At 45.0% G+C, this 21732-nt stretch overlaps 2 protein-coding genes across 3 annotated transcripts in view; one reads left to right on the top strand and one right to left on the bottom strand.

Moving 5' to 3' along the window:
• TOP6BL (TOP6B like initiator of meiotic double strand breaks) overlaps nucleotides 1-19346 on the bottom strand; it is a 75585-nt gene extending 56239 nt beyond the window's left edge. The window contains exons 1-5 of the mRNA XM_078148890.1: nucleotides 19144-19346; nucleotides 16531-16672; nucleotides 14430-14483; nucleotides 1191-1353; nucleotides 370-508 (exon numbers count right to left, since the gene is read on the bottom strand). Of these exons, the coding sequence (XP_078005016.1) occupies nucleotides 370-508; nucleotides 1191-1353; nucleotides 14430-14483; nucleotides 16531-16672; nucleotides 19144-19167 (522 nt within the window). The 5' untranslated portion in view covers nucleotides 19168-19346. The remainder of the gene's footprint in view (nucleotides 1-369; nucleotides 509-1190; nucleotides 1354-14429; nucleotides 14484-16530; nucleotides 16673-19143) is intronic.
• Nucleotides 19347-19566: 220 nt separating this feature from the next.
• SPTBN2 (spectrin beta, non-erythrocytic 2) overlaps nucleotides 19567-21732 on the top strand; it is a 44092-nt gene continuing 41926 nt past the window's right edge. For both annotated transcript variants that reach the window (XM_020968076.2, XM_020968073.2), the window contains exon 1: nucleotides 19567-19709. The gene's annotated coding sequence lies outside the window, so the exon portion shown is untranslated. The remainder of the gene's footprint in view (nucleotides 19710-21732) is intronic.

Raw genomic sequence — 21732 nt, 5'->3', positions numbered from 1 at the left:
GCAAGGATGGTTGTCCAAGGATAGCAACAACTTTAGGGAGGGAGATTCTTTGGGGAACAATCTGTGCACTGACCCACAGATGTGGCAGAGAGCCATATCTAAGGAGAGAGCCCCTCCTCAAAGGGAGGAGCTCAGAGACACCCGTTTGACACGGATTGCCGACCCATGCATCTCACCACAACTGTACTTTCAGCTGGTGCCCTCTTTCCCCAGGGAATTTGTGTGGGTGGGGAAGAGCACACTCCCAGGTTGAGGAGAACGTTTGCACCAAACTGCTTTTGCTTTACTTTCTCAGTAAGTGTGTTTTCTAAAAGGTATTCAATGAGTTCATTATAAGTGGGGAGCACAGCAGTGGAGCCCCTTCCTTACATGACAGAATCCTGAGAGTACCAACAGCATCCACTCTTTAGGGGTGGGAATGCGAGAAATGTCATGAAGGTAGAAAGGACAAGATTTGGCAAGTGATCGGATGTGTCCAGTAAAGGAGAAGGAGGCATGGAGGCCAACACTGAGGGTGCAACCAGGGGGGAATTATGGAAACGGCTGTACCTTCCACAGGGCAGTTGGAAGACGGGTTTTTAGGTCTAGCACAAGTTGAGTTTGAGATGTCTCGGGGACATCCAGTCTGAAACGTCCAGTAGACAACTGCTGAGCTCCAGCTCAAGGGAAAGATGAGGGCTAGAAAGGCAGACCTAAGAATCATCTTTAGAGATGGGACAGTGAAATCCGTGAAAGCCACTGCAAGAGACAGAGGGAAGATCAGCAACAGAGTCTTTTGTGTGTCAAGAAGCAGGAAACCATGGACCCTTTCTCAAAGTAAGGTTTTAACATGCATAAAATAAAACATATAGGATTACAAGGAAAGCCAATTATATTGAAATACAGTTAACAAAATATCTTTTAAAAAACAAGTTCCCATACCCCAGGTGAAGAACCCTTGAGAGAGAAAGAGAGAAGAGGGCTAGGACAGAGCCCTGAGGAAGAACACTCACAGTTAGGGGGAGTGATACAAACAACAGGCCAGAAGACGAAAATGAGGAGGACCAGGAGACATTAGGGTCATGAAGACCCAGAGAGAAGAGAATGGGCAGCAGTGTTAAATGTAGCTGCTAAGTGGAAAAAAAGGAGAGAATTCTTCATCTCTTCTCAAGGGTAAAGACTGGTCATTATAATTACATCTACTACTGTACTTTTTTTTAAAAAAGTAAACACAAGAGTTTATAGAAGTACTTCCCAAACTTGCCTCAATTTTTATCTGAAAGGATGCCAATCCTGCCAGGTCCTGGGCACAGTGAGCTTCCTCTGAAGGCCAAGTCAGCTTCCCAGAGAATCCTGACAACAGTGACTGAATTCCTGTACAAGAAGAAATGATAAAATAGAAAAAAGTTTGGCTGAAGGCCAGAGTTTCAGGACAGGCCTCTATAACATCAATGAAAAGTCCTTCCTAATGGGAAGGGATAATATGCACATTTTTACCAAGATTTGAAAAATGACTGCATCAGTATATTGTCACAATGTTGATACTTCCTTTACAGCTGCATTTATTTAATCAATTTCTATTTTCAGCTAATGGCTACAAGGTCATGTCCCAGTGCCAGAAATTGCAAGAGCTGATGGCTGAAAGGCTGATTCACTTGAATTAATTTGTTACTGAATAACCACCAATTATACTAGTAAGCTAGCCAAATTCAATGCTTTTAAGTTGGGAAATCTGAATAACAGTTAAGGGTGCCTCCAGACATTACACGCTTAAGAGTACACTTGGTGACAGCAAAGTCCTTAATGAGTAATCTTTTCTTCATTTTGTGGATTATCCACTTTACTGACTGGCTCCACGTCAAACCTCCTCTTCTTAGAGCTCAGCTTGGCCCTGGGTGACCAGTGGAAGGCAGGATCAAGCCAAGATCATCAGAAAAAGAGTTTCTAAAACTAAATGTAAATGATTTAACTATTTACTTTTTACATTTTTCATGCTTTTTCTCCTTTCCATTAGTATAGATAATTGGTTGGATTATATAAGCAACTTGGCATCTGCAATTTTAAAAAGTTAATGAATCTGAGAACTATGATGGTGTCATAATACATCAATGAACTTTTAATAATCAAGTAACAAAATTTACCTTGGATTTACAGTATACTTTTCTCATGAAGAACTCAAAATAACCTAATAAACCCTCATCATTTCTTTTTCTTTTTTTTTTTTTTAGGCAATTGGGGTTAAGTGACTTGCCCAGGGTCACACAGCTAGTAAGTGTCAAGTGTTTGGTCTGAGGCTGGATTTGAACTCAGGTCCTCCTGGCTTCAGGGCCAGTGCTCTATCCACTGCACCACCTAGCTGCCCCTTAAACCCTCATCATTTCAAGGAAATATAGACACGGCAAGAGCTAGATTCAATTTTAGACACATTTATTAAGTTCCTACTATGTACAAGGAGGGCCTGGAGTTAGGAAGAGCCAAGATTCAAATCTAGTCTCAGATACTTCCTAGCTGTGTGACTCTGGGCAAGTCACTTACTTAACCCTGTTTGCCTCAGCTTCCTCACCTGTAAAACGAGCTAGAGAAGGAATTAGCAAACCATTCTAGTATCTTTGCCAAGAAAACCCCAAATGGGGTCAGAAAGAGTTGGACACAACTGAAACAACTGAATGTACAAGGAACTGCTTAAGGCAGTGGGATACGAAGGTAAAATAACACATAGTTCCTGCCTTTGGGGAAAAATTAATCTCATAGGGATAAATCTTACTTTTCTTATAACCGGATTGTTGTTGTTTTTTTTTAACCTAATCCAATATGTGACAAAGGGGAGTAGGATTATAGCAGATTGAGGTAGAATTTAATGGCTCTAGATGAGAAGCAAGTACATTCTTAGTTTTATCACTGACTTATTTTCTGACCTTAGGCAAAATTTTATGATTGAATTTGTCTCACCTATAAAACGTGGAAGCTCATTTCTGATTCCTCCTTCTCTATGAAGGCAGGATACCAAGTGAGGGATGAAAAAGTTTTCTGAAAATATTTGTAAAGAATTCTGAACTTAAATGTTAAACTAAAAATATTTTTCACTGAATGATTCAAATACTCAAAGAAAATTGGGATGTGAAGTGTTAAACAAATAGCCAAGTCCAGACTATTTGGCCAAACACACAAGAAGATCTCAACTGGTAATATCTCCCTTCCCACATTCATTAAACAGTTGGAAATAGGGATAAGGCATGAGAAAGGGGATGAAAAGATAGGGTAGGAATGACAATCTTTATTTTTTTTCCTGAGATGACTCTTCAATAGCAGATAGAAATTTAATCACCATTAATAAAAACCAAAGAAATGGAATCAGAAGAGTGACATATACAATGATTATGATCATTTAAAAGCCACAATGACACTGGAGAGTGAGAAAAGATATCAGGAGACAATAAATAAGCTGTCACATTATTTTGCCAAAGTTTATATTATTTTCTTTTAAAAACGTAAACAGATCAGAATGTGGTTTTATTCTTTATCTTATTTATATTTGTTCTTTGTTACACTTACAATAAAAATTGTTTTAATTTTAAAAATCTCATCATCATTATCTAGTTTTCCTCTAACTTCCCCAAAACAGAATCACTTTGTCTCTAAGAGATACTATATCAGCAAGGGTTTTTTGGTCTGGGTTTGTTTTTTTTTTTTGAGGAAAACGAGGGTCTTTGAACACAAACCAATTTCAATTAGGGTAAAGAGAAAATATAGAAGTAAACTAAAAATACTGTGAGTTCTGGGTCTTTGTATCCAATGGACATGCTGCTTTGCCTTTTTGAGAGTAAAGAACTGTGTCAGGGACATGCCAGGCATTCAAAGGACACCCACAGTGTTTCTCTGCTTCTCAAGGGAGCTCCCCAGTGATGCTCTCATCCAAGTACAGATGAGAGATGGCTGCATTTAAAGACAGAGGACTTGGAGTTGGTTTTTGGCTCTGCCACGTACTCACTATCTGTCTGAGTCACCCTCTGTGAGCCTCCATTTCTTCATCTGTAAATGAATAAGATGAGATAACCTCTGAGTTCGTTCTAATTCTAAACAGATGCTACTACGACCCCCTCACCAGAGGATTCTAGTGCATCCCTGGGAGCAGTGGGAAAGGAAAAGAGAAAAGGGCTATTCAGGACAACTGATCCCCAAACCTGGTCATTTATTCCCACTCATCCCTCAAAGCTGCAAGTACACACATTCTTACTGCAATATAACTGCAAGACAACATTTCAACAGCTACACTGAGATGAAGCCATTATGATGTCATGCCCCGGAAATTATCACCTGCCCAGTAACAACAGCACTTCTTCCAAAACTTCATTTCAGAAGTCTGACTCAGGGCCTCCACCTGATTAACACACATGGCTGGTTTCTTCCCAAGATGCAGCACGCAGGAGCTAGGTGGTCTTCCTTGGGCCGACCATCTGTCCCTCAAACAACAGGACAAATCATCACATTGTATCAGCAGAAAGACCTGCAGCTTCTGTTCCTTTAGGAGAGAGGCCCTGCTGAAGATCACAAAGCAGTTTGGTCAGCTCTGTGGGCTAATGCCACTGGCCAAGCAGGCTGATTTGATTATGGTCTTTACACTTATGCGTCAATTCTACTGTGTAGAACAACCCTAGATATGCATCAGAGGAGAAGAAAGGAGTCTGGATAGTTTAACCCAGTGGGCAGAAACCTTTTGAAGAAGTCTGCCAAATCTTCGTTATTTCATTCCATTCCAGGGTGGAATGGAGGGAGGGTCCAGAGGATTGGCAGAGGCTCTCTCTCCGGAGACAGTCAGAAAGGACAGAGACAGTGGCTGGGAAGCTGCTGGATTGTCCTGGCCAAGCTCAAGTGGGGAGGCCCAGGGGCACAAACTGCATAGCAGATGCCTGCCAGTGCAAATGTCGAGGGCCCTTCGTGTGAACAAATAAATGGCCAGGTGGGGCAAGGGGAGGTGTTCCTTCTCCAAGCCTGTTCTATTAACTTTTGTACGCCCTCAACCTACATGCTTCCCACTAAAGTACCCAAATACACGCTTGCATGCATGTACACACACACACACACACACACACACACACACACACACACACACACACCTGTAGATGTTTTGTAGATTGCTGACCCCAGTTCAGGTGCCTTAGCTCTATTTTGTACTTAAAGCCTTTAATTCTACCTGGGCTATAATTTGATTTAAATCCATCATGTTTGTCGCATCACCTGCTGGATGATACCCCCTCTGAGGGCAGCTTGTAGCTAAGGCGTGTAACTAGTGTTGTGTTATTAGTACTGGGCCTCCTACATAGGAGGTGGTCGTCAAGTTTGAATTGTTAACTACAGAAGAGCTAAATTTAGTCACTGGCCCAGAAACTGTAGCAGACACTGTATTTTAAAGTGAGACATTACAAAAGAGATTTCTCACACAGCAAACACTGATTAAGTACTTACTATGTGCAAGGCTCTAAAGGAACACAAGGATAAATAAAAGATAGTCCGTGTCTGACCTCGAGGAATTTACAGTCTGATAATAAGGGAGAAAGGGCAGTACATGAAGAGCTTCGGTTAAAAAGCAGCATATGATAAAACAAACATGTCATAAGAGAAGTCTGATGAGCACGCCCCACAATGCCTGGGCAGGCCTCTGTGGGGGCAACCTTGTAGACAAGTCCTCCACGATAAAAATACCGCTCACACTGACCGAGTAGCATGTTTGTGTCTTTCCTTGCATGCCCAGCACTGAGCACAGTGCCTGACATATAGTCGGTGCTTAATCAATGTTGCCAACTGACTGGACTTTAAAATTGACATCACATTTTATATGTTGTTGTTCAGTTGTTTCCCTTGTGTCTGACTCTCTATGACCCCTTTGGGGTTTTCTTGGCAAAGATGCTTAAAAATCATTGGATTACCTGAAAGCCACAAATTTTAAAAAGAGCCTAGACATAATATTTATATTTTTAAAATTTTTTAAATTATTTCATTAAATATTTCCCAATTACATGCAAAAAATTTTTTTAACATTCATTTTTTAAAAAATTTGAGTTTCAAATTCTGCCCCTCCCTCTTGTCTCTCCCCCACCTCTTGAGAAGGTAAGCAATATGATATCAATTATACATATGAAGCTAGACATATTTCAAGAAATCATAAAAGGAAAAAATCACGCAGCATCTTAGAACCACAGGGTAATGAAAAAATTGAAAGAATTTACTAGTTACTCACTGAAAGGAACCCTAAAATGAAAACTTCCAAGAACACTATAGCAAAAATCCATACTTCTAGGTCAAGGAAAAAATACTGCAAGCAGCCAGAAGGAAAGAAGTCAAGGACTGAGGAGCTATAGTCAGGATCCCACCAAATTTAATAGCTACCACTTCAAAGAAGTAGAGAGCCTAGAACAGGATATTACAAAGGCAAAGAACTAGGCTTACAACCAAGAATACCTTATCCAACAAAACTGAGCATAATCTCACAGGGGAAAAATAGATTTTTTTTCTTTTATGAGGCAATTGGGGTTAAGTGGCTTGTCCAGAGTCATATAGCCAGTGAGTGTTATGTGTCAGAGGCCACATTTGAACTCAGGTCCTCCTGACTTCAGGGATGGTGCTCTATCCACTGCGCCATCTAGCTGCCTAGAAGGGAAAAATAAACTTTTAATGAAACAGAGGACTTCCAGACATTCCTCATGAAAACTGAGTTGAAAATTCTACATATAAACATAAGAATCCAGAGAAGCATAAAAAGGTAAACAAGTAAGCAATCGTAAGGGACTGAATAAGGTTAAACTGTTTACATTCTTATGTGGGGAGATGATCTGTGTAGCTTCTCAGAACTCTATCATCACCAAGGGTCATTATGGGAGTCTAATTAGACAAAGGGCCTGGGAGTGATTCTGCTATGTTGGGATGATCTCAGAAGAAGAACGAAAAAGGTAGGGAAGAGAAACAGGCTGGGAGAGGGTGAAAAGGAGAGGAAGAATCTGGAAAATTACCTCAAATAAGACGCACAAGTAGAAGAGGGAGTAGGGGGAGTGGGTGACATTTGAACCTCATTCTCATCTGAACTGTTCAAAGGAAAAATACACATATACATAGAGTTTGGTAAAGACATACCTACTACCCAAAAGGATAAGAAGAAGAAAAGGAGTTAAGGGAAAGAGGCAGAATAAGAGGAGAAGGGAGGGATCAGTCAGAAGCAAAGTAAACTCTTAAAGAGGGGCAGCTAAGTGGCACAGTGGATAGAGCACTGGCCCTGGAGTCAGGAGGGCCTGAGTTCAAATCTCAGACACTTACTAGCTGTGTGACCCTGGCTGGGCAAGTCACTCAAGCCCTTTGCCTAGACCTTCCCCCTCAAAAAAGTAAAAAACCCCTTCAAAAGGGGATGGGGAAAAGGAGAACAAAGAGTATTAAAGCCTATTCTACTTTTGGATAGTTCTGTTACAAAGTTTTCCCCTATATCAACTCTAAATCTGCCTCCTTCTAACTTGCTCTTACTCTTCCTAGTTCTGCCCCTCTCTGGCCAAAGGGAACACGTCTAGCCTCGCTTCCAATGACGGTCATACTATGCTGGGGAATCAAGGAGACTAAAGTGAAATACATTATAAAGGTAAAGAGAATGTTTTTACTACTTGGTTCCTTCTTCCTCCCTGAGGCAACAGGTGATACAACAGACAGGGCATCGAACTGGAGTCAGGAAGACTTGAGTGTGAATCCTGCTTCAGACACCTGGGTAAATGTGCGCAATTCCCTCAACCTCTCAGCCTCGGCCTCCTGATCTGGAAAATGGGGGTAATAACACTCACTTTACAGGGCTGTTGTGAGGATCAAATAAGAAAACACCTGTAGAGTATTCTGCCAACCTTAAATAGTCTTTTATTTATATTATTGTTATTTATATTGACTTGTGTTAAATGCTTTTGCTTTCTATGTATGGGTCTCTTACATGGTCTGGAAATAGAAGTTAGATTAGATGTGCTCTTGGGCCATAAGTGGAATGTATGGTTACATGAAACATCAAGAAAGACCTCTGGGTGGGTGGGTGGGTGTACCAGAGAGGTTTAAAAAAAAAAAACAACACTACAGAGGTTCAAACTAATTTTAAAATAGATTGAAAGGATTATGAAGTAAGGAATGTTTGAGCTTAGCTTCAAAGGATAAGTAGACTTTTGTTTTTGGTTTTGTTTTTGATAGGCAATGGGGTTAAGTGACTTGCCCAGGGTCACATGTCAAGTCTGAGGCTGAATTTGAACTCAGGTCCTCCTGACTCCAGGGCTGGCACTCTGTCCACTGCGCCACCTAGCTGCCCCTAATAAGTAGACTTTTGACAGGGTGAGAATTGGGACAGGGAAGGGAGACATTAGCAAGGGCTCAAAGTAGGAAAAGCATAGTGTGTATGCAAGAAAGAAACAGTGAGTAAAGCAGTTTAATTGGAGCATATGGTACTTGCCATAGAGGACTGGATAAACAAGAAAGGAATGTTGAGGCCAGACTAAAGATTTAAGACTATTCTCAGACCAATTCTATGGGCTGCTAGGGGGCGCCACAGTGAATAGAGTGCTGGGTCTGCAGCCCAGAAGACTCACCACTGTGAGCTCAAATCCAGCCTCAGACACTTCTTAGCTGTGTGACCCTGGGCAAGTCACTTCACCCTGTTTGCCAGTTTCTGAATCTGTAAAATGAGCTGGAGAAGGAAATGGCAAAGCCCTCTAGTATCTCTGCCAAGAAAACCCCCAATGGGGTCAGGAAGAGTTGGATACAACTGAACGATAACAAAAATGAGCAGCGTTTGAGCCCAGGAGTGACATGGTCAGGGCTGTGCTTTAAGAGAGTTAATGTTGGCCACGACACACAGGACACCTTGTAGGGGGTCCCCATTGCTGGCAGCAGGTACTTAGCTCTGTACTTGCTGTTTCACCTGATAGAGAGTAAGTTCCTTGAAGGCACGTGCTGTTTGGGTTTTGTCTTTTAATGTCATTAATGATTAATGACTGGCTTAATGACTGATTGTTCCAACCGACTGGAGGAGAGGGAGAGAGGACAGAGGGAGAGCAGAAAGAGGGACTTCTTGGAAACTGGAGGCAGGAGCTAAGTCCAGTCAGAGTCCTGCCAGTGTTTGACTCGGTATTTCCTGATATCTCTGATTGCCAGCGTCCTCCTTCCCTGCCTACCTTGTAACTATCTTACATTTACTCTGCCTTAGATTTATTTGGAACACATACGTGTTGTCTCCCTCCAGTACAACCATAAGCTATTTGAGTTGGGCACACAGTAGGTACTTAACAATTTACTGATTGATAGTACTGATTACAGATGAGGCCAGAATGTCTAAGGGGGTGGAGGGGGTTGATGAATTTAAAATCAGGAGACCTGAAGGTGACTCTTGGCTTTTCCATTTATTACCTGTGTGAACTTAGGTAACTCAATCTCTCCGGAAACATACGGAGCAGATGACTACTACAGGGTCCCTTCAAGCTATATAAATCCATGATCCTATGCCTTGTAAATGTTCAAAAGTATAATGATTCAGAGAATAATTTCATAAGAAAGCAAAACTATGACAAATTTAGTTACAGAGATAAATAAACTTTTCTTCTTTAAAAGGGGGTGAGTAACACAAGATTTAGCAGCTTCTACTTAAGAGACCGGAGGGCTTAGAATATAATATTCCAGAGGGCAGAGCAGACTCAATAATGAAGTTAAATTACAGGAACAGTAATGACACTTTTTTCTGATCTACCTCATAAGAGCAAGATAATGTTTACAAAACGAGCTCTAGGAGGAAAAGGAAGTGCTCAGCAAGTTCCCAGATTCTCCCTTTGTGAGGGCAGCACCATCTCACGCAAAGAACAAGCTCCTTCAGATTCCAGAGCTCGACAACAGCAGCTTCTCATCCTCTGGTAAGCAGGCCTGAGCCTGTCTAACCTCTAACCACTCCTAGCTTCCTTGGTCAACCACAAATTAATGAAGTGAAAAATAACAAGAAGTGCTCTGGGCCAGTGCCTAAAGAGGGGTGCAGGGAAAAGCAAGTAAGCAATGAATTATGCGAACCAGACAGCTTCAGCCAATCAAAACCCACTACTACCTCAAGGGCTAATATGCTAATCTGGCCTTGGACACCAAAAAGGAAGACACACTCTTCTCTGATCTTGGAAAAACACTTTTAAAACTGGCTTAGAGGTAATTAGCAGATTAAAAAAAAAACCTCCAATAACTAGATCCCATGAAATGGGGTAAGATGCGAAGGTAGAGATGGGGAAAACAGGACAATAAAACAATAAGACAAACAAGTTTAACTATATAGTCTTACCAAGCAGCTATTTGCTATGAAGGATCCATTACTGAGGATGGTACAGGACAGCAGATAACACAAAGACAGGACTATAAAATCAAACTGCACTTCCGATAAACCTAAGAAACTTATACATCTATTCTTCAGAATAGCCTTTCAGTGATGCTCTCCTTACCCCACACGTTTTGGGAATTCTTGAAATTGACTTCCGGACCAGTCTGAGACACTAGAGAAAATCAGCTACACCTTATATACACTGTCAGTCACTGGCACCCAATCACTCATACAAATACACAATCAAAGACAATTAATAAACCAATGGCCCCAATCTCTGAAGTACCACGTCCTTCCCACCATCCCCCCCCCATCTACATTTTCTTTACCTGCATGGCTAGGGCAGATTCCTTACCCACTGAAATGTTCTGCCTACCTCTGCTCCACATAAGTTTAATTAAATGCATAGAAAACGACTATACTACTGGGGGTAGTTTGCATCTAACGATCTGGACACAGATTCTCACAGGACCATTTTTCTGGACTGAGGGGGTTATCATCAAATATCCAAGTCGACAAGTATTTAATTAACCTGCCCTGCGTACTGGGTGTGCCAGGGGACTACCAAGGAAGATGAGATGGTTCCCGACTTCCAGATCCTCAGATCATAGTTGAGTACGTTCACCTGGTCATTCCCAGGCTCTGGGAGCTTAGCAGCGCGTAAGCTCCCAAGCCCAAGCCACAGCCCAACTGCTCCATGACTTAACATGCAGCTCCCAGTGTTGCTGTGGCCAGTCTTCTAGGGATGAGCCTCTTCAAACTTAGCAAGGCTCATTCCTGAAGGACAAAAACCACATCATTCATCGCAGGAGGAACCCTAGTTACAGTCTTTCATGGTCAGTAGCATTTGCCAGAATCTATAAACCAATGAGATCCCAAGGTCACCATTACACCATAGGGGATCACTGACTGCAGAATGACCTTGATAGACGAGTGGATGATATAGTAGAAAAATATATTAAATAACCAGACAACAATATAAGCTAGTCAAGCAATCAGCAAGCATTTACCAAGCTTGGCCCATGCCTGTGTGCTAGGCACCTGTGCCAGGTACACAGCACAGAGACAAAAATGAAAACCCCTGCCACCAGGAAGCTTAAAGTCTATTACAGGAAATAATATACACACATGTATGGCCATGCAAAGCATGTTACAAGGTGACTGAACTTTCCGGCCTGGATAACTGGGAGAAAGATGGTGCCATCAGGAGGAGAAGCAAAAGCAGGAAGAAAGAAGATTCAGACACAGTCAAGTTTGAGATGAAAGGGAATATCAAAGCAAACAATTCCAACATGTAGAGACCCAGGACTGGAATTCCGGGGAGAGGTCAGGGCTGGGTATAGGGATTCTGAGTCGGGATGAAGAGTCCAAAGTTAAAGCCCCGAAAGTGCATGACGTCTCTAGGGGAGAGACAGAGTTACAGCCTGGGAAGTATGAGGTCAAATAACCATCATGGAAGATAGGGAGTTGGAGGAACAAGAAGACAAGGAAAATACTGTCACTGAAATCCAACCTTAAATCAGTAAAATACCCAGGAGGCTGACCCTGTATTCTGTAAAGGACGCTGAGGCTTCTCGACCCAAAAAAACTGCAGCTTGACATAACTTTGAGAGTGAAAGGTGAAGAGTAATGAGGATGACCAGCCGGATGGCTGTAGCAGCTCAGTGCCCTCAGAGCAAAGTTTGGCTTTCTTACTCTAGGCATGGATGCAACAAAGTGAAGAACTCAAAGACTTACCACAAGCTTTGCGGGACACCCAGCAACTTGCTGGTTTATGAATCAGATACCAGTTTCTTCATGAAGCTAATTAAGCCGGGAAGGGTTGATGAATGAGCTATTTTAAAGTACTTTCACATTAAATGTCACAGAAACTCTAAATAACAGAGCTGATGATGCAAATAGGAACAATGGCCGCGCACACAGAGGTGGGAGCCTGGGGTTCAGAATGTAGCAGCATCACAAACCCCGTTCCTCAGGAGCAGGGCTCAGGTGCAAATGAATGTGCACAGAGAGCAGGCAGAGTAGGAGGGAGGAGATCTGGGCTCAGGCCAAGGGCTACCAGCGTGACCCCCAGTCCAGGAGCTGATGCCCTACGCCACGGCACCTCGGCAATACAGCCGTCATCTCACCCGCTCCCCTCCACGCTGCGGCAACAGAAAAGGTCACGAACAAAACTGCTTTGAGCTTTTGAAAGCACTGTCTTCGGGTATTAGTTATGTGAAATTCCAGATATTTAGGCAATGACTAAAGACGGCAAAAGACAGAATGAGAGGTCATAAAACTGTGCCAGTGGAACAGATGAAGGCTCACCCTGCGGCCATCTGCTGCCTCCTTCCTAACAGCCTAAGGGCAAGAGTGATGATGATGACGACGACGGAGGCACCGCCCTCTTGGAGTCACACAGCTTCACAGTCTTGCAAGCCCTTCCACAAACATGCATGCACAGCACTGGGTATGATCACAGACCTAGGGCTGGAAGGAACCCCAAAGGCCATCCAGACTAAACCCCCTCGTTTTCCAGGTGAGGAAATGCAAACTCATCCAGGTTTTCAATGACTCGTCCATACTCACATGGCTAGCAAGGGAGAGAAGCAGGAACAGAGTGTGGGTCCCCTGGCACTCTTTCCTTCATACCACAATATCACCTGATTGGGTATTTTACCGCCACACTTTTTGGATATTATTTTATTGAACTGAAAGTATCTTTCAAATATCTCCATAACAGGTCTTGTTTGAGGGAGGTTCATGTTTCACATCTCTCAGGCTTTTTGAAAACAAGGTACATTTGCAATGAACAATGAAAGGCCTTAACAACGAGGCTACATTAGATTCAGTGGGAGTTAAGTGGAAACAGAAATGTTACTAATCTCTCAAAAGTAGGGAAACAACCCCATTTCGTGATAAAGTTGATTTTGGTAAATTGTATTCCCTTCAGAGACCAAAACTTAAGCACCGTGATCAAACGAAACCTCAGGTAAATCTGAGGTGATAAATCCAGTTCTTTCTCCACTCCGTCTTTCCAGAGCCGGGCACTATGGCTGCGGAACGTCACGTGTGCTTTCCAGTTTGGCTGGTGGTCAGTTTTACTGAATTATTACTGGGGTTTTTTTGTCTCTTGTTTGAGAGCCAGCTCATAGTAGAAGACAGAGTACTGGTCTTGGGAGTCAGGGAAATCGGGGTTCAAATCCTACCTCCTATACTATGTAGTCTGAGACAAAACCCTAACCCTAATTCCCTAGGCCTTAGTTTCCTCATTTGTAAAATCCAGAGAGGGACATAATACTCTCTAAGGTTGCTTTCCTCTCCAAATCTATGATCCCATGATCCAGTGATTCTTTTTTCTTCTGAGTTGCAAGGGATGACTCTCTGAAGAGAAGTGGGGAAAAGGTACAACTGAAAATTAAAATGAGTCCATTAAAAAGATATCAATAGGGGGCAGCTAGGTGGCACAGTGGATAGAGCTGCAGCCTTGGAGTCAGGAGGACCTGAGTTCAAATTCAGTCTCAGATACTTGACACTTATTAGCTATGTGACCCTGTCACTTAACCTTGACTGCCTCACCAAAAAGTTTAAAAAGAATTTTTTTAAAGAGTCCATTAAAAAGATGTCAAAAAAAGTTTGAGAAAAAACCTCTTAGTTCCATCAGCTCTCAGTTTGTTTTCAAAGTAGAAGTCAATGAAATACTGAGATGAAAAAAAAGACATTCTTAAGGGCATAGGTCATCCCTTCTTTGGAATGTAGTAAATAGGCAAAATGCTGCTGCTTTTATTTTAGCTAATGTCACCTAGCAGACATGATCTCATCCTCAATCACTCTGTGAAGGTGATAGAAAGAAGTCCCTTTACTCTATTAGCTGTATGTCACATCTGGCGAAAACTTGACTTGAGTCCCTCATGGAGACAATTTTCTGTGGAGCTCAGACTTGAATCTCACTATTCTAATCAGTAAGACAACCCTGACTCTATTAAAGACCACAATCTATTGTCAAGTTGCCATTTCAGATAATCCTCAACCCACAAAAAATGCAGACAAAATCAGAGGAATCAGAACCAAAGCCCAACATCAGAGAGAGGTTCATCTGGAATCTGTTATTTACCTTTTAGGAACTGCTTGGGCACTAAGTCACCACACGCACTCCCTGCAAAGGCAACTGTAAGAAATACACAAAGCATCATCAGAAAAAGGAACTGTGAAACTGGTCCCATTTAAAGCATCAAATTGAATGGACACAGATTAATAATAAATACAAGAGACACATAATAGCTAGCATTCATAGAACACTTTAAAGGGCACACAGAAAGAGTTGAATTGTTAAGTGCCCTGAGGTATGGATCTCCTGTGCACTGACCACTGCTGTGGGGAGGCTGATGGCCTGATGGCTGACCGCTGGTCTCCAGCTCAATGCGTTGATTGCTCCTTTCAGACACGGAACTGAGTACAGAAGGGCTACAGGAAAACTGCAGCCTGTAACCAGTCCCCAGAGCATGTCACTCCAGGGCGATAGCCAATTTAAGGGTCTGGACCTTATTTTCAAATTACATGGGTGGAAAGGAAGCCAATACCTATGAAACTAATTCATAATGCATGTCTCTCACCAGCTTTACTCTTTCAGAACTGAAAGGCAAACCATTCAATGAGATTATTCGGGGAGAAGTCTCTGCTATGTACTCAAACTTAAGCTAAGGCTTAGGCATTTAAGGGGGGAAAGTCGGCCAGCTTCTAGGCCCTTAAAATAATATTCTTAATAGCTGACATATATAGCATTCTAGCCTGACTTACATGATCTCATCTGATTCTCACAAACACCCACAACAAAAATAATGAAGATGTGATCATCCCAGTTTTATAAATGAAGAACTGAGACAGGCTTAATGCCTTGCCCACGATCACAGAGCCAGGATTTAATCCCCATTCTGACTCCAAATCCACTGATTTCACAAGTGTCCATTAGTGAATAATCCCAAATAAATCCTACAGCCCCGAAAAGACCTGGGCTCTGGTGACAGGGATCAGAGTGGAGAAGAGAGGATTCTTGTGTTCCCTCCATGGAGAGGTCATCTGAACTCTGGGCTCTCGTTCAGGCCCAGGTTGGATAAGACGGCCTCACAAGGTCCTTCCAGCTCTGAAATTCTGTCCCTGTGTCATGCTAAAGTCACAATGTGCTCGCTGTCCTTCCAGCACAAAGATAACACTGCATAATCCCCATCACCAGGCATTAATGATGATATCTGCCAAAGTATCCTGGTATTACCAAGAAACAAAAGAGAACATGCTCCACTCCTGGTTCTTTGTGGGTAGACCATCCCACTGAGGAAATGTGCTAGCTGCTCCCTATCCTGGGCTTTCCAACCAGGTCACGCAGGCTTCACAGCAGGGGTTCCACTATTCATCACCTCTCCCTCATCCCTAGGGGGGGTGGTTCAGCCAGTCACCAAGCACTGATGAAGCACTGACTAGGTGTCAGGCTCTGTGTAATGGGTAAGGATACAAATAAAGAAAAAAAGAGTCCCTGGGACATGTCCCTGGAGCCCATTCTCCATTCTGGTCCTGGAACTACTTTGTAACTATTATTACCACCATAAGCACACCTTCCCAAAACATACTTTCACTCTACTCCTACCGGATACCTAAGGAGCAGCCAAAGAACAGAGCAGTAATGAAATGGTCTGTCTCTTGCGGGCTAAAGAAGCTTGTACGTGTCTGAGTCCCCAGCTGGTATAGATCTAAGTGTGTGGAATGCACAGCAAAGCAGTGGGGCAGGAGCCAATGACTTAGAACGAGGGCTGGACAAACCACAGGCCTCTGACAAACGGCATGAGCTTAGGGACCTTCTCAAGCTGGCTGAAAGAGAGTCAAGAAGATCAATGTGTGAGCTGTTATCTCTCGACTCTTGAGGCTTACCCTTTTTCTGAAGGGGCTGCACCAAGCTAAATGACTGAGGCAAGTAATCCTATCCTGGGTAACACATCTGAATAGCCCATCACCAAATACCTGCTGAGTAACCAGTGCAGCAGGGTGGCTGCATGCCCATGCCAGGTCTGAATCATGAAATAGTCACAAGCATCTAAAATGAAGAGATGCAATTCGAGGCTGACCGAAGTTAAAAATCTCAGAATAAACTTTAACAGTTAACTGTAATATAATAAAATATAAAATACCACGAAACACAGAAATGTAGCTCCCTTTGCTCAACTTACTGGTTGTCACATAATGAGAAGGGTCTGCTCGATGTTTTGGCGTTGATTCTTCTATAGAAACGAGCAGCTCCCCTTCCAACAGCGCTTTTCGGCTTAGTTCTGCCGCTTCCTTTTTCCAGTGAATAATCACGTATTTCAAAATCTGAAAAGATCACGACTCAGAGGAAGGGCTTAACTCGTATTAGACATCACAATAACAATAAATGGTACATTTCCAATGATACACTTAACACTTGGAGTTTGAATACTACACTGCCTGTTTGCGCAAGCTCCAGCGACATCAGTTCTGAGCAGAGATGGTATGTCTGGCAAAAGAGCAACCAAAGGAATGGAGACATAAAAGACTGTGTTTATCACAGTCCCAAAGTATAGGAAACAGACAAATTAATTTGTATTAAAAGTGTACCTGGTCATAACAATTACGGCATGCCATGGGCAGGAAGAAAGGAACTGAAACATTCTTTTATCATTAATTACAGGCAACACAGGTAATAGAACAGGGTTGTAATCATCAATATTGTTTCCCTGAATCATCCTAACCATCCCTCACAAGTATATTATAATTTCCCATAGCATCAGTTCCTTTGCACTGAACATGAGCTGACTCCATTTTGAAAGAAAGACCACGGCTATAATTTCCAGATCCTTCTTGATGTTTCTGATAAAACGCTGAATCTTTTAAAAAAATAAATTTAAAATAGGAATAGCATTTTTCAGTACTATTACCACTTGTGTAACATGTTACATTTTTATACCACAACACTAAAGCAATAAAAGAGAGCGACTATTATCCAATCTTAGTTTCTGCTTTCAATAGGACACTCAGAAGAGGATGGTCCCACAAGGCAGAGAGACAAAAACCAGTGGACACTGAAAGCATATTGCCCAGATATGTCTTGCTAGCATACATGCAGCTCATTGAGTTAATCCATCAGCACATAAATTTTGGACATTGAAGACAATGAAGGGAAATGGCTCCCAAAACAAACAAGGACAAAGCGGCTAGCCTGTCTGTATGGTATATATTATTGTCAATGATCTCACAAGCCATTTTAAAAAAATATATGTATTCTCACTTCTCATGACTGCAAATTATGGTTTCACTGTGATCTCCTGGAAAGATGCACAGTAATCATCAATTATGACTTATGTTAAGAAAGCAGCATAAGAGAGATTGGCAAGGAAATGAATGATCCCAAAAGGAGACTAGCCATTGATGTAGGAATAGGGATGAGGGAGGGCCACAAGACGTTAAGAAACTGGAAGAAGGTCTAAGTAAAAGTAAATACCCTATGGAAAAGCATGGACAGAAGAATTGCACAGGATAAGAAGTCACAGATGGATTTCAGTTTTCACCAAAGGAGGGAACATCTACATTGATGACATCATTAATCCATCAGTGTATCCAGTCCTCTACCTAAGCATTCTACTTCTGGCTTCTATGAGACAAGATTGTGAAAGGAGCAAGACCTCTCTGGGCCTCATTTTTCTCAACTACAAAACAGAGGAGGTAGACTACATGGATTTTGAGGTCCCTACTAGCTCTAAATAATATTCCTATTAGACATGGCATGGATGATAAGAAGGAAATTGTGTAGATGCCTTGTATAGGTGTGAGGCTGAATTTAAGAAAGACAAAGTGGCAAAATTTGTGAGAACTTTAGGAAAACAGGAAGAAGAACAATCTTCAGGCCCAGATACTGACTGGTCCATATTCTACTGTTCAGTTCAAATAGCAGCAGAGTAAAGGGCAAATGAGGAAGATATAAAAAGTTTAAGGAAGATCGAGGAGTAGAGCCCTGAAGTGGAAAGTAAAACCTCAGGAAGGAAAAGGAAAAGATTAGCAAGGTAAGTCAGAAAAGTAGAACAAGGGAAGAGTAAAGCAAGTTGGGTGGCTCGTACTGGGGAAAATGGTGAGAATGAGAGCTAGTTGGTATAAGGCTGAAGAAGGGGAGGGTGGATGGGGTTGAGTTGTTAGGACTCAAAAAAAAAGAATGTCGAGTGCTATTGTTAATTTACTAAGAGGTTGTAAAAGTTGTAACCAGGAGTTTAGGCGTATACAAGTAATTTTTTTTAAAAAGCTAAAAAAGTGGAAAGATAGGCACACTAATGTATTGTTGGTGGAGCTGCCAATGAGCACAACTGTTCCAGAGAGTCATTTGCAATCATGCAAATAAAATGGCCGAACCGTCCCCACCCGGTGGCTGGGCAATGAAATCCTCAATGAAGTCCTTTTTTTCTTTAAAACATTCATAGGGGCCCTTTTCGCGGCTGCACACGAAGTAGACAGACGCACACCGCCTGGGGGAAGGGACCAGAAATGGAAGCCAGGACCGGGATTCTGGGAGACGCGATGACGTCAGCGGGCGCGCAGTGACGTTAACTTTGGACATGCAAAGAAGCCCGCGGACGCGCCCGCGCACGCTCGGGGGCTCCCCAGGCCCCTACGGCTTTCTTCTCTGCCTTGGTCCTTGGGGGGTGGGGGGAGGGAGAATCTAGGTGACGTAAGGACAAAAGAAGCCAACAAAAATGGACCCTTGCAAAAAGAAGGCCGAGAGGCTCCCGCCCCCATCCTCCTCACGCCGCAGCCCCGCCCCGCCGCGCCACCGTCACCTCACACACGGCCCTCGCCTCCATCGCCCACGACGCCCACGACGCCTCCTCACGCGGGCGTCTCTCCCGCCGCGCGCCCGCGCCTGCGCACGAGGGGCCGCCTCCGGCGCGTGCCTCTGACGCCCCGCCCCCGCGGCCGGGGCTCCGCGCGCCTGCGCGCTCGGCTCATCCTCTCTAGAGCCTCCCTGCCCACTCCCCTCCGCCCGCCCGAGCTCCTGACGGAGGCCGAGGCCGAGGCGGAGGCGGAGGTGGAGGCGGGGTAGGCGGGGGGAGGGGGCCCGCAGGGAGGTGGAGGGGGCGGGGCCGGAGGGAGGCGGGCCGCCCCGCAGCTCCGCCCACCAGCCCGCCTCCGTGGGCGCCCGCGGACGAACCGGGTCGGGCCAGCCAGCCCCGGCGCCGAGGGGGCCCCGCGGGCCGGGGCAGGGATGGCCGGGCGCCGGCCGGGGCTGGCTCTGGGGCTGCCCGCGGGCGGCGGCGGGGGGGCGAGCGGCCCCGGTGGACCCGCGCAGCCCGTGACCCCGTGACCTGTGTGATCTGTGACCCGTGACGCCGCCGGCAGGTGCCAGGTGAGCGAGGCCGCGCCCCTGGAGGCGGGAGGGGTCCGGTAGTGTCCTTGTCCGCGCACCATTCGCACCCAGGCCCTCCCTCCAGCACCCTCCCCCACGTGGTCTTGCGCGCCCCCGCCCTGGACCTGGGGCTCATTCCGGGGCTCTCAGGAAGAAGGAGGAGGGACTTGAACTCGTGTCCCATCGTGGCTATCCGCTCCGCAAGACCCTCGGCTGGGGGGGCGGGGGTGGGGGGGCAGGGAAGGATGGGAGGATGGAGGAGATGGAGGAATAGGAGGAGGGGAAATGGGGGGAGGGAAGGGAGGATGGAGGAGGGGGATGGAGCCATGGGAAGATGGAGGGATGGGAGGTGGGAGGAATGGGAGGGAGGGAAGGGAGGATGGAGGGATAGGAAGAAGGAAAAGTGGGGGAGGATGGAGGAGGGGGGATGGAACATAGGAGGAGGGGGAGGGAAAATGGAAGAGAGAATGGAGGGGGAGGGAAAATGGAAGAGAGGATGGAGGATGGGTGGAGGGGGAAGGAAGAGAAGATGGAGGGATGAGAAGAAGGAAGAGTGGAGGAGGATGGAGGAGAGGATGGAAGGATGTCGTAGGAGGGAAGGGAGGAGGGAGGAAAGGGAAAAAGGAAGAGTGGGGGGGTAGAGGAGAAGATGGAGGGGTGGGAGGAGGGGAGAAGGAAGGATGGAGGAGGGGGATGGAGCCATGGGAGGAGGGGAAGGGAAGAGAAGATAGGGGAGAGGGAATGGAGGGATAGGAAGAAATAAGAGTGGAGGGGGAATGGAGAAGAGAATAGAGGGGTGAGAGGAGGGGAGAGTGAAGGAAGGATGGAGGAGGAGAGAGGGAGGAGAGGTTGGAGGGATGACAATGGGGAGGGAAAGGAAGATGGAGGAGAAGTGATAGAGGGATGAGAAGAGGGAAGAATAGGAGGGGGATGAAGGAGTGAGGAGGGATGGGAAGAAGAGAGACTTGAGGGAGAATGAGAGGGAAGGGAAGATGGAGGAGAGGATAAAGAGATGAGAAGAGGTAGAATGGAATGAAGGAAGAATAGAGGAGAGGAGGGATGGGAGGAGGGGAGAGGGAAAGGAAGATGGTGGAGAGTTTGGAGGGATGGGGGAGGGTGGGGTGAAAGAAAGTGTGGAAAGATGGAAAGAAGAAGAAAAGAGGGATGAGAGGAGAATGAGGGAGGGATGGGAGAAGGAAAGGGGGGATAAGAGGAGGGGAACAGATGGAAGGGGGGAGAGGGGAGAGGGATGGAGGGGGGAAGCAGAGCTGCTTCTGGAGTCGGTCATCCCCCTGGTTTCTAAGTCTTACCCCTGGGAGGGAGTCATGGAAAACTGGTATGTGACCCTTGACACTCCCTGTGCCAAGGTCTCGAAGGCTTCAGGGGCCTTGCTGAATTAGCCAGAGGCATCTGGCCGCCAGAAAGGTGAGGGGTGTGGGAGCCTGTGCTAGTCCAGCAAGGTCATGTGGAAGTCGGTTTTCAAGGTTATTGGTCTCAGTTGCCCTAATCTGCACCCACGCCAAGGGCAGTTGGCCCAGTAAGGCCTTCTTGTTCTCCTGGCCAGTGAGAGCTAAGGGCATTGGGACCGCCTCTTCATGAATGATTGCCCCGGATTTCTTCCTCCTCCCCAGCTCTGTGCTCCTCGATCTCGGGACTGGTGGCCAGCACCCCATTGGACTCTGTACTCTTACCAAGACTTCTTGATTCAGACCTGAGCCATCCAAGCTCAGGTGCTAGGTGGGGTCTTTAGGTCCACCTCCCCCTGCCTCTTTGCTGTACGTGATGACGATGAGATGGAGACCCAGAGAGGGAAGGCACATTCACAAAGGCCCTACTATGTGACAGGCACTGTGCTGCATGCTTTGTGAGTCTTATCTCATTTGATCCAGCAGTCATGGCAGGCAGGATCCCTATTTTACAGATGAGGAAATGGAGGCAAACAGGTCACCCAGCTAGGAAGTGTCTGAGGCTGGATTGGAACTCAGGTCTTCCTCTCTCCCGGCCCAGGCTCTATCCACTGCAG

The sequence above is a fragment of the Phascolarctos cinereus genome, unplaced genomic scaffold, assembly GCF_003287225.1.
Source record: "Phascolarctos cinereus isolate Bilbo 61053 unplaced genomic scaffold, phaCin_HiC Scaffold_9;HRSCAF=440, whole genome shotgun sequence".
NCBI classification, from domain to species: domain Eukaryota; kingdom Metazoa; phylum Chordata; class Mammalia; order Diprotodontia; family Phascolarctidae; genus Phascolarctos; species Phascolarctos cinereus.
The sequence above is the reverse complement of the archived record's forward strand: the minus strand, read 5'-3'. Positions and strand labels throughout refer to the sequence as shown.